Here is a 13009-nt window from a genome sequence, read left to right as displayed (position 1 = left end):
TCTGATACTGTTTCAGACTTATTTTGACCTATAGAGAGATGTTGAAGAGTCTCTCTTCAGTGATAGCATATGGGACTGGTGCACCTAATGTGATGTAATATGACAGGAAACTTGTTTAACCCTTAGCCAACAATGGTTCTACAGGCAAAATTTTAATATACCCCATCTAAGTTATAATTAAGACCATATGAGGGTTTTTCCTCCCTCCACAGTGTTACTTCTTAATAGCCAGCATCAATGTCTCTATCCACAGAGGATTTCTCTCAAGTCAAAAGTTCTCCACACCTGACTACCTTGATTTAGTTGAAGCTCCACTCTGTCAAAATGATAGCTCAAACCTACACTAATATTCAGTGTCCTGTTTTTCAGTGCATATTTAATTCTCCCATATCTGCATCAGCCCCAGGTGTTTTAGCACAAAAATGAGACCTCCTGTCATATAATCGGTATCATAAATTGAATAATTAGAACATGGACCATTCATGATTTTAATAAACTATCACAAATCTGAGTCTTTGAGAAATGAACTTTTTCATCATGTAGATTTTTCATCATTCATAACACTCCTATGCTGCATTATTGGTTAATGGTGTCTTTGGTCATGAACCAACCTTTAGAACGTTCAGTGGAAGAGACTCAACTCCATTCAGGGAGAGAAATAAGTTTAGAGGCCTGTCTTGCAGAGGTTTTAGAGGGACAAGAAAAACCAACTGTGAAATGGAGCATGTTTTAAGGTAGAGAAGAGGAAAGTTAAGGTGGCTCAGGGGAGGTTAGGGCTAAATATAGAGTTGATGTTAAACTAATAACTAACATGCATAATGGTCTGCTAACAAATGAATTATGTTCAAACCACGATGAACAAACATGAGGGGCTCATCAAAAGTGGTGAGATAGAAAAGACCTCTTTTCTAGGAAAAGATTTATTCTCTTATAAGAGAACTGTTGGCCACAAACCCAAACTTATCTGAGCCAAAGCCAGAAACCCCTAAGGTGTCTGAAAAAAGTCTGGTTACAATTAGATATTGTGAGGCATTAACTGGAAGCCAAAATACTTCAAAATGACAAAGAAAGCATGAATTAGATGTTATGAGAGGAGATGTGCACATGTTGCTGGTAGTGGAAATTTACCTGCTGCCAAGCCCAATGGTATTTCTCACCTGGACATGAAAAGGTTCCTGATGCATCAGAAGGGGGGATGAGGAGATGGTGTGACCTACTTTGTATCTTTTGAAAAGGCATGCTATTTCATTGTGGTTAACCTGGACACTTGGCTTGTGACTGTGACCATGCAGAGGAAAAAAAGTTTAGTTCTTGTGGTAAACTTGTGTATATCTGAAAGCATTACAGCAAACGGAAATGCTGTTGTTGTTTCAACTCATGACACATTGTATCTGGATGCATAAACAGTGAACTTTTCCTGCCATGCAAAAGGGAGGAAGGAGTGGAAAACATCCTTCATTTAATTAGAAATGTGTTTATGTTTGATTTGGTAGAGTCGCTAGGTTTAATGTTTTGTTTAGATCCTTTTCTATGACACCAGTGAACAAAGAAGCTACCGCATGTAATATTCATGAATTTAGTGTTGTATGCATTTATGTGTTTAGATTAGGCTTTGTTACTGCTATGGTACTTACCTTTTAGGATAAAAAAATACTTCGTATAAACTGAGGCAAATTTTGGAAACCAGAACACCCCAAACCAGGGATGGCCATACAACACACTGCTTGGCTCACAAACTTGTTGAGAGCAGTTAAAATCCTCACAAAATCTATTGGCTTTTGAGCTGAGCCCTGCCCTTTAAGTTGCCCTACTCCAACTTCCTACCCCATCTCTTGAGAAAAAAGACATCTTGGGGAACAGAATAGCAGGAGGGTGACTCCCCAAAGCCTTGAAGCAGCTAGCTGCCTATCCAGTGGGAAGCAAATACTGTACATTTTTCTTTCCCTGGCAGAAAATCATGGGCTAGATTACAAGCCCCATAATTACCTGGCAGCAAATGATTCTATAGCAGCAAATGATGCTATGCCTGTAACAGTGTCCTAACACCTTTTTTTAAAGGAGAAACGTTGATTTGAACAGAAGGAATTTGAAATGGAGAAATGGCAGTGGGGGTCCTTAACTTTATTATTGCAATGGTTTCCCTTGAAATGTGTGAATATTTGCTTTCTAAATAGTGTGGTTTCTTACCATGCTCACCTCTTTGTGTCTGCTATTTCTGAGCCTGCACTTTAAAGCTGCAATTTCTCTTTTCACATTTATCAAAACTTCATTTTTAAAAAAACAGCTAATGGTGCAAATCCAGTCTTGCGATATTCAAGCAACAGTCATTGTATGGGGACAACTACCGGCTGCTCAAAGGAACAAAGTCAGAAAGCCAGGTTGTCAAAATAGGACTGGCAAAAGAAAAGAAAAGCAAAGCTGAAGCATCGTGTGTTCTACACTGAAATAAAACACCCACTAATGAGAAATGACCAGGCTAAACTAATTATTAGCATATAATTAAAAAACAAATTATAGTCTTAAACTTTACACTGTGATGTGGCTCCCATACAGTGGAATAACCTGTTTTACAAATCCCCAACTTTGCTTCTGTGCGACAACCAAATTATCTTAATGGGTGTTGAAATGACAGAGTAGATGAATGTCTTTCCCTTGAGTCATTTTCTGATAAAGACACATTGCTTAGCTGCAAGATGACAAACTATATGTTCAAAGTGACAAATCATTTAATTAAAATTTACAAGCGGTTAAATACTGTTTGACCCAAATGGAGGCAGTTATCATGAATCAATTTCAGAGGAGGGACAAGGGTGTTAGAGAAATCGATCACTAACAGCTATGGTACCTGGATGTATTCTGCATATCTCCACAGCCTTTTTTTTTTTTTTAATAGCCCTCTCAGCGGGCTGTGGTGTACATCCCGTTGAGAAAGATTTCCATCAAGTTGAAAAATAGTAATACTTTTTACTTGGGCAGTATTTGAACTCACTCTAGGCTCATGAATACTTAATGTCACATGGAGTGTTCAAGAAAAAGGCTCTTGTATCTTAAGAGCAAAGAGTTCAAAATTTGATGAGTTATGCTTTCTTATTGCAAATACAGGCCAGTGGAAATTGCAATCATCTTTCATGACAGGCTGCACTGTTTTTATTGCATAAGACTAAGGGTGGCCATTGCTTTTACTAACTATTATAGTGGATGCAAAATTGTCCTGGTAACATGCTTTATTATTTATGCCATCAAGCACATAATGTGTGCTAGTTTCATAAAAAATATATATTAGAAGAATTTCCAACTGCCAAGAAGCTGTAGATCTGTTTTATGTGCATGACTTATTCAATGTCATTCTATTTTGATTGTACCCCATAACAAGAACATTGTTACTTTGATATACTGAATAAAATTATGTAGTTTTTAGCTTGAATACACTCACTACTGGCATAAATTCTACTAAAATTTAATAGGAATGGGATTCTCAAACTTTTAAGTCAGGAAATTTTCCAATGGTATTTTAAGAACATAAGAACAGCCCTGCTGGATCAGTCCTAAAGCCTATCTAGTCCGGCATTCTGCTTCACGCAATGGCCATCAAGGTGCATCTGGGAAGCTCACAAGGAGGAGAAGGAGAGCATTGCAATGCCCCCTTCCATTGGTGTTCCCTAGCACCTGGTGTTCAGGGACATGTCCCCTCTGATCCTGATGGACATATACAACTATCCCGGCTAGTAACCATTGATAGCCCTATCCTCCATTAAATTTTCTATTTGTCCAGGATCTATCAACTGTTGCCATCACCCGAGTCAGAAATCATATATAGGACTGGCACTATCAGGTTATTTGGGGAAGGGTAATGGGCTAATGTTCTCCCTACCCTAGATTTTTTGTGGCTCACTTGATCCTTGCTTATCTGGATGTGTTAGGAATAATGGGTGACGTACTGATTAATGCTGCATGCATGCAGCCAAAAGAAGTATGTGTGCACCAGATACATTCTTATTTCAGAAGCGCAGGCACTTGTGCTCGGGTGAGTGATTTCACCTATCTCCCCTTCCTCTGGAACTGCTCTGTGTGACATACAGATATGTCCCTGTGGGCCACACAGCCCTTAAGGACATATTTACTGTGGCACAGAGCACTTATGGGCAAAGGGGAGGTTGGCTCTCTGTGCACAAGTTGCCGTCTGTGCACAACCACCCATTCTGCTGAAATGCATCCACTGCATATATGCATCATTACACAACATGACAGCCACCATTTGTATGGAAGATAGCTTGATTTACTATAATACATATAATGTTATATTAGGAGTACATCCTTTGAAATAATATTCATGGGGAAAATATGCACTATTTCATGCAATATTATACATATTATGTTAGGACCAAATGAAAGCTAAGTGTGTCATTAAAACTGAGGTGCTCATTTCCCCCCCTAAATAGTTGCCATGGGGATGGTGGTATGAATGATGACTGTGGTGAGGGGAGGGGGGGCTTTAACCATTTCCCTGCCACTGTCCTGATTTGGGGTGTACCCATCTCTGAATGCTATTTGCCCTGGAAGGAAAATTCCTTGCAGGGGGCCTAATCACGTCTAGAAAGACTGCCTCCCCCACATGTCATGAACCAGCTCTACGCCACAAGCACCCACCCTGCAGCTTCTATTCAGAAGAAAATCAAGCACATCACTTCTAATCAAAAGTTTAACATAGTGTATATTTTGGTGCTTACATGTAAGATTAATGATCATATTGGTTAGACACATTTGGCATGATTTTGTGCTTTTCATATTGAAGAAAGTTTGTATTGTTTTCAGGTTAGTTTGTTAAGGGTGTCTGCTGAGTAAGATGGTTTGATTTTGTGCTTTGTGGCACTGCAATGGATTGTCAAATCTTTTGTATGCTTATAGCCTTGGGGGCTATTCTGACGATCAGCAAAAATCGGGCTAGCCTCTGCTAGCCCGATTTTTGCTGATCGTCAGAACCACTGGGCTCGCAGCCGAGGCTGGTGGTTCTGGAGTGGCTAACCCGCTCTGGAACCCCTGGTAAAAAGCAGGTTTGCGGAGAGAGCGCTCCGCAAACCTGCTTTTTACAATCGTGAGTAGCCGTGGCGCACCTTCGCACCGTGCCTATTCATGAGTAGACCCCCGGCCTGGAGGCGAAAAGCTGCCTCCCAGCTCGGGGGTCTCCCCAGTATGCCCTGCGCACTCGTGCAGGGCATACTGGGGCCTGCGGGGGACACGTGGCCCCCGAGCTCCCCAGCCCCCGCCAGCTCCATCTCGGAGCCGGCAATCGTGTGGGCCGCCAATCCGGCCGCACAGGGCTCCCTCCCCGCTCACCCGAAGAAACCGGGTCTCATGGATCATGAAACCCGGCTCAATGTCTGTTTTAATGTAGTTTGATAAATGGATTTGGGGTCATATTTTGCAACAAGACCTCCTTTGAAGTTAGAAAAGTGCTCATAAATGTAATGAAAAAACAACAAAGATCTCAAGCTTTGGCATCCTACAGTGAATGGAAGGAGTCATTCTCCAAGTTTTGAAGCACCATCAACCCTGTTTATCAGTTCTGTTGGTTAAATCCACCTGTTCCAGAGACTGTCTGTGGAATAGAAAGACAGAGAATTAACAAGACCAAAAGGTCGTCCACACGGCCAAAATCCCTGGGGCTAGGGAGGGCTGGGGAAAGGCAGGATTATACCCACCTTCCCCCAAATGAGCAAGTGCTCACATACTCTGCCAAGGGCTCATATGCTCTGCCACTATGTACCCGGCAGAAATGTCTTCACAGGGATCTGGAGGAGGAAATCCTTCAGTATTCCACAATGCATTGTGCGGGCAACAGAGAGGCTGCTCACATCAGTGCAGCAGCTCCTGGCTTCCTCGTCACGCTATAGGCAGCAGTCAATGTCTGGAAGTGAGCCGGGATGCTGGGAGCTACTGTAAACATTCCCACGCATGCACACAATCAGGGCTGTGATGTTAGATGGGGCTTTCCCTTTCTTACCTTGGTTAACACCAAAGTAAAAAATTACGGGAGCCCTGCTCTGGAGCAGCAGAATAGGAAGGGGTCCCATGGCTCCTGATTTTCGCACTCCTTGTTTTCCCACTCCTACCCTGCTTTGGCTAGTTGTGAGAATGACCTTCAAGTTTTCTTTGATCAGAAAGAACGTGCACATTCAATTTATTATTCATCATAATTTTAACACACAGTTGAACACATTTTTGACACTTCTAATATTCTAGGTATAGAAGTTATTTCTATTTCAATACTTAGAATAATGAGCCAGGATAATGGTGAAAATGTACACACTTTCCATTGTGATTACTTGACCGATGTGTTTTGTTTGCTTATACTTCAGAACTTTGGGTTTGGGGAATAATATTTCTATAGGTCAGATTGGCAGTGATCCTGAAGTTTTGATCTTATCATGTAATGTGAGCCACTTGGAATTATTTGCACTAAAAACATTTGCTTTCTGCTTGTGGCATGTTGTCTGAGATGCATAATTTGCATCCACATGGAGCTGGTGAATAGAATGGTATGCCTTTAACATAAGAACAGCCCTGCTGGGTCAGACCCAAGGCCCATCTAGTACAGTATCCACTGGGGAGCCCACAGAGGTATGTGGTTGCTCTCTCTCCTGCTGTTTCTCCCCTGTATCTGCTATTGAGAGGCATCATGCCTCTGAGACTGGAAGTGGCCCACAGCCACCAGACTAGTAGCCATTGATAGACCTGTCCTCCATGAATTTGCCTAAGCCCTTTTTGAAGCCATCCAAGCTGGGGGCTATCACCACATCCTGTGGCAAACAATTCCATAGATTAATTATGCACTGTGTGAAAAAGTAGTTCCTCTTGTTGTTCCTAAATTTCCCAACCTTTAGTTTCATGGGATGATCCCTGGTTGTCTCTGCCCACTCTCTCCACTCCATGCATAAATTTATAGTCCTCGATAATGTCTCCCCTTAGTTACCTCCTTTCCAAAGTAGAGTCCCAGATGCTGTAGCCTAGTCTCATAAAGAAGGTGCTCCAGGCCCTTGATTATCTTGGTTGCCCTCTTCTGCACCTTTTCTTGTTCTACAAAATCCTTCTTAAGATACGCTGACCAAAACTGTATGCAGTACTCCAGATGTAGCTGCACCATAGATTTGTATAAGGGCATTATAATATTAGCATTTTTATTTTCAATCCCCTTCCTAATGATCCCTAGCATGGAGTTGGCCTTTTTCACAGCTGCCTCACATTGTTGACACTTTCAATGAGCTGTCCATCACAACCCCAAGATCTCTTTCCTGGTCAGTCACTGACAGCTCAGATCCCATCAGCGTATATGTTAAGTTGGGGTTCTTTTGCCCCAATATGCATCACTTTGCACTTGTTTACATTGAACCACTTTTGCCATTTTGTCGCTCACTTACCCAGTTTTGAGAGATCTTTTTGGAGCTCCTTACAATATGTTGTGGATTTCACTACCCTAAATAGTTTAGTGTCATCTGCAAATTTGGCCACTTTGCTGCTTACCCCAACTTCTAGATCATTTATAATCAAGAGATCATTCTAGATCATTTATGAAGAACAAGATCATTTGGACCCATGATTGGCTAATATGTTCTCTTCCAATGTTGTGAATGTTTTTTACTTATAAAGATATATGTCCATTACAAAGTACACTACATTTATTATACAGGGGAACTGTCATAGGTCTAGTTCAGAGATATACCTGGGCCAAAGCGAAGAAGTGGAAGCACAAACCCACCACTCTCATAACATAATGTGTGAACGGGTGCTCCACTTGACTTTCTGATACACCCAAGAATCTGATTCACCCAAGAAAAAAGAGAGGTAAGAGTCTAACCTATTTATGCTATAAATACTAATATAACATTTGATGCTGTGGACATCTATATGCCAACATCCCACATTAAGTTATGACTCTGCCCCTCAAGGGTCCTGGGAACTGAGGAGGCTGATAACTCTGTTGTAATGCCTATAAAGAGCTGTAGTTCTCAGAATTTCCTTTTAACTATTTAAACTATTAAATCAGTTTAAGTCTGTAGTGTAGAAAATTCTCTGAGACTGTAAACAACAATTCCACAGTAAAGGGTTAGATCTTATGCAGAGTAACCATAGAGAAAGAAATATTTTGTGCTTCAAATCCTTTGCAGGGTTCAGAAGAGCAGTGGTTACAGTGCTCAGGTGCTGAAACATGCAGTGTGAAAATGGCTCTACTTGGATGCTGAAAAACAATGGATGGTTTTTTTAAATACATCAGAGCTAACAGCAGTTCCCATTGAATACATGGATTATAATATTGGTTTATTTTCTTATTTAAAGATATTTCCATCCTGCCTTTCAGTTTAAAATGTGGCTTGCAACAAGGAATGGCGATAATAAATCAGAAGAGGAAGCCTAGAGGAGCAGGGATACTGCAAAATCCAGAAATATAATGCAGCCTACCACTTTCTCCTCTGCTCTTCCCCTTCCGTTCATTCTCCTCTGCCTTTTAAAATCCAGGGAGTGTGAGAGGACAAGCAGGAATGGTGGAGGTGGGTCCCACCCCCTTTAATCTGCCCCCCCCCCCGAGGTAACTGCCTCAGTTCCCCTCATTGATGAGCCAGTCCTGATCTCAGTACCAAGCTGTTTAAGTTATAACCAGCACTTTGAATTGGGCCTGGAAATGAACTGGTGGCTAGTGAAGCTGTTTTGACAATGATTCATTTGCTCCTGATAACTAGTTCCTGTCAGCAGTCTAGTCACAACATTTTGGACCAGCTGAAGTTTCTGGATTCCTATGCTGTTTAAATATGTGATTTAATTTGAGAGCTTATTTACAATGTCACACTTAATTGTGAGGAAAAGTGATTCCAGCAGCCAGTTTTTCAGAATGTGGAGAGAATTGTAGAAAAGGTCAAATGCACAAACATTTTGCATGTAAACTACTAGTAGATTTGTCTCCCTTAAAAATTATAAGTTCAGCTAATGCCAGCAAAGCTATTTACTATATTCTAATGTAATTCCCAAGCCCTAATTACCAATAGTAAGCCATAAATAATTGTCAGGAATGCAAATGCAACAAAAATTCTATCAAATTAGAGTAATTAGTACCCCAGTTAAACTATCCTCACACATTAAAATGCTCTTACATTTCTCCAACGCGACATTAACAAATGAACGAATTATTGTTGAAGAAGCATAGTGCCAAAAGAATATGCATAAACATCTGATAGTATGTGCAATGCATATTAGGACTGATATATGTTTGTCCCAGCTTTAATCTATCACCTTGTAGCTATTGTTATAAGTTGACACTTTTGTGCTAGGCATATTTATCAAAATAGAACTGAGGCAGGTTGCTGAAATTTATTCCAGTGCTTATGAAAATGTGTGAGACTGAGTATTGATCATGGATTTTGACTCACAGGGAAGTGCTGCTCAATTTCCATTCAACTACATGCTCATCCCACTGAAATGAATGGAGGTTGCACAACAGCATAGCAAGACTAGCTGAATTGTTAGGCCAGTGTTTCAAAGAAGCTTGCAAGAGAAGGATGCCAGTGTGGGGATAACTGTTACAGATCACATCATATCATATCTTCTGCCCTAAGTTCCTGAACTGCATCAACGTCTTGCGCCAGCCAGCCCCTGAGAACAAAGTTCAGCCTCTCTAGATTTCTTTCTTCTTCTTACCTTTGGAAGGTCACTTAATAGATCCACTCTAACCTAAAAAATAATTGAGGGCATTTTCAAAAAGTGTCACTAAAACCCCTAATTTGTCAGGGATGTAAACTCGAATAAGCTTTACCTTTGAAAACAGCCTTTGTGCCAGAGGATGCTAGTATTATTAATTATAGTACATCCTGTCTTATCTCCATTACTGTTCATCTCATCTGACAATTTAGGGTCCCAGAGGGCCATGACATAATGGCAAACTATTAGAAGAAGATTTAGGATCCTTGATGTGATCTAGCTGGTATTCACACTAATGGGCAACATGCATGTGCAGCAGCTACCTTGGGTGGATGTGTGTGTGTGTGTGCTCACAAAATAGTGTCAAGCAGGTCAAACCTTAGCAGCCAATAAGCTAGGCATTACCACTCTCCTGCATGTCACTCATAAAATTTCAGCAGAACTAGATGAAAACCCAGTGAAAGATAACAGTGGCTCAGGAGCCTGAGTGACAGCATGTTTTCCCTACATCTGTCCCTGCCATCATTGTGCACATTATAGCTCATTGGTCCAAACTGGCATGGAAAGAGGATAATTTTCTACATTAGATAGATCCTTTAAAATTGTATTTGGGATGTGCAGGGAACCAGTTTGGCAGGTTCGTTCTGGGTCTGGTTTGGCCAAAGAACTGGGCTGAACTGGTTTGTGGGCCAGTTCAGGGCATATACTTTTAAAGGGAAATCTGGTGAGGATTCCCCTTTACAAGTAAAGGGGCATTCTCTAAACTAAGGTGCAGGGGTGAGAGAAAGGGTACTTCATATCTTCTCTTTGCAGGTGGTGGAGACAGCGGAGGTGGCATCGTGGGCTCCTCCAAACAACCCTTTGGCCTCTCAAAGCACAGCCTGGGACAGTTCAGGCCTCCATGCATTTCTGTGACCTCTGAACATGCACGGATGCCATTTGGATGACATAAATAGCATCTGTGCATGCATAAAGGCCTGAACCGGGTTGCAGCTGGCCTGGGCTTGACTTCAGGAATTGGGGGGGGGGGTGTGGAGGATCCCTGCCATCAATGTTTCTGCCCCTGCCACCATCCACACTGCCTGTAAAGTGCCTTAGTTTAGGGAATGACCCTTTACTTGTAAGGGGAATCCTTGAAGGGTTTAGGAGTGTACACAAACCGGAAAACCCAGTTCACTTTGAGTAGAACTGGACTTGAACTGAACTGGGCCCAGTCTAGCTCGATGTGTAGATTTGTGCACATTGAGCTGGGCCTTGGTCCAGCTCGGGTCAGAATCAGTTCAGGCCCGGCTGCGGGAGGGGGGAAGTTAACACCACCTCCAGTCGCCTCCAGAGGTGCTGCCATGGCCATAGGGGTGGGGACTCCAACAATCTCCTCCCTTGCTGATCTTAAAAGGGCCGCTATGGCTCATTCCAGGGCTTTTTTTGGCCCTTTCTGCACTGGCCATGAGCACGCAAATGGCCAGTGCACATGCACAGTGGCCTTCAAAATGGCCAGCGCAGAAAGGGCCCAAAAGGCCAAAATGGCCCGTTTAAGACCAGGGGGAGACCGGTGGGGGAGGGGAGCTGCAAGAGACTGCCCCCCCCCATGGCTGAGCAGCAACCCCAGAGACTGTCAGAGGCATAAGTTTTATGTGTGTATTGGTGTGTGTATATCAGAACCCCCAAAGTGGTCCCAAGCAGGACCAGGTGGGTTCGGCTTGACCTCGAGGGGTGTGCCCTTGAGCTGGGCCAGCTTGATGTTGAACTGGCTCGAGGTCGAGCTAGTTCACACATCACCAGAAATATTCCCTTTTACATTTACATGCCCTGAAACAGTTCGGACCAGTTCTTTTAGAACTGGGGCCAGTCCAGTTCGAATTTAGACTGACCAAACCGAACCGAATTTAGCATATCCCTAAATGGTGTATTATCAGAAATCTGAATAAACAATGTACAGCTTCTTTTATGTCATACCTATGCTACTTTTTTTGTGAACAGTTTAGCTGCATGCATCCATTCCAATGTACATGGCACAGCAGGGCATTTGCCTGCCCAGCATTGGTGACACAATAATAGAATCACAGGATTATAAAGTTTGAAGGTGCCTTCTAGTGCTATCCCTGCTCAGTGCAGGAAACTGCTACAACATCTCTGATATCCTTTCCGCCTGTTTGAAAACCTTCAGCAGAAAGCCCACCATTGCACAAGGCAGACTGTTCCACTGTCAAACAGCTTTTAAGTTAGGCCTTTCATCCTAACGTCCAAAATAAATCTGATTCCTTGTCATTTCAACCCATTGGTTCTAGTCCTGTCCTCAGGAGTAAATCCACTCCTTCTTTTCTGTAACAGCCTTTCTGATATTTGGAAATGACTCTTAAAGGCGATGTGCACAAGCAGCCCTACCAGCACTGCCTCCCCCACAAGCCTGCATTTGTACCCAGGCTTTTATCTGGGTTAAACAGCACGTGTGAGCGACACACGATTAACATTTTGAGGTTCCCTCCAGCCCCAGGTAGCATTGTTGGTCCTCCAGCTACGCCCATGACAAGAGCAGTTCCCTGACTGGACAGGGCAAGCACGTGACCCAAGGAGACCACTCAGAGGGCTCCAAGCTGCAGTCCCGCTCTGCTACTCACTGATTGGTAGCCTCAGTTAACCCTTTCCTGGCAACTGCAGCACTGTCAAAGGCACTGAACTCCGTCCCCATGCCCCAAACACCCTGCTTACAACAAGGCAGGAGAGAGAAGAGAGCCGCTGCCGCTGCCGCAGCCGCAGCCAGCAGAGCAAAAGCCAACATGCACACACACAAACCCCAACACACACCCCAGATCCAGGAGGAACACAGCAGATGCCCCCTGGAACAGTTGCCAGATGCCGGTGAGAGCAGCTGCCAGATGTCCCACAACTAGCCCAGGCACTAAACTGGTGGCAAGGGCGATGAGATGTGTCTCCTACCACCCCTGTCCAGTTGGCCCCCTGATCACAGTGGATGGGTAGACACGCAGGCAATGGGGAGTGTGCACCTGCCCTCCTTGCCACGTGTGCCACCACCCCCTTCACTCTTGCTGTGGCAGCCCCCATCGCCCCATCCCACCGTATAACAGCATGGTTTGAGAAGGGGAACCTGCCCTGCCCCCTCACCCTCCCCGCAGCTGTGGCCTCCGTGCCACTCCTCCATCCTACTGTATAGTGTGTGTAGATGGTAAGAACCCCCCTTGTCCCCCCCCCACTGCCACCATAGCCAAGTGGCGACTCTGCCTCCCTATCAATCTGCCACTGCCACTCCCTGGCAGCCTTCCAAATAACAGGGAAGTCAATCTGCAACCCATTTTGGTCCTCTGCG

At 43.4% G+C, this 13009-nt stretch overlaps 1 protein-coding gene across 5 annotated transcripts in view; it reads left to right on the top strand.

Moving 5' to 3' along the window:
- The window catches only part of NEGR1 (neuronal growth regulator 1), a 746066-nt gene that overhangs the window by 664948 nt on the left and 68109 nt on the right, over positions 1 to 13009 (top strand). For 3 of the 5 annotated variants that reach the window (XM_053244671.1, XM_053244668.1, XM_053244667.1), the window contains one exon: positions 2285 to 3424. The exons of the other annotated variants lie outside the window; for them this stretch is intronic. In XM_053244671.1, coding sequence (XP_053100646.1) covers positions 2285 to 2391 — 107 coding nt within the window. In that variant the 3' untranslated portion in view covers positions 2392 to 3424. Of the gene's footprint in view, positions 1 to 2284; positions 3425 to 13009 lie in introns of those variants that run through there. 5 annotated transcript variants of the gene reach the window in all.

This window comes from Hemicordylus capensis, chromosome 4, assembly GCF_027244095.1.
Source record: "Hemicordylus capensis ecotype Gifberg chromosome 4, rHemCap1.1.pri, whole genome shotgun sequence".
Lineage (NCBI taxonomy): Eukaryota > Metazoa > Chordata > Lepidosauria > Squamata > Cordylidae > Hemicordylus > Hemicordylus capensis.
The sequence above is the reverse complement of the archived record's forward strand: the minus strand, read 5'-3'. Positions and strand labels throughout refer to the sequence as shown.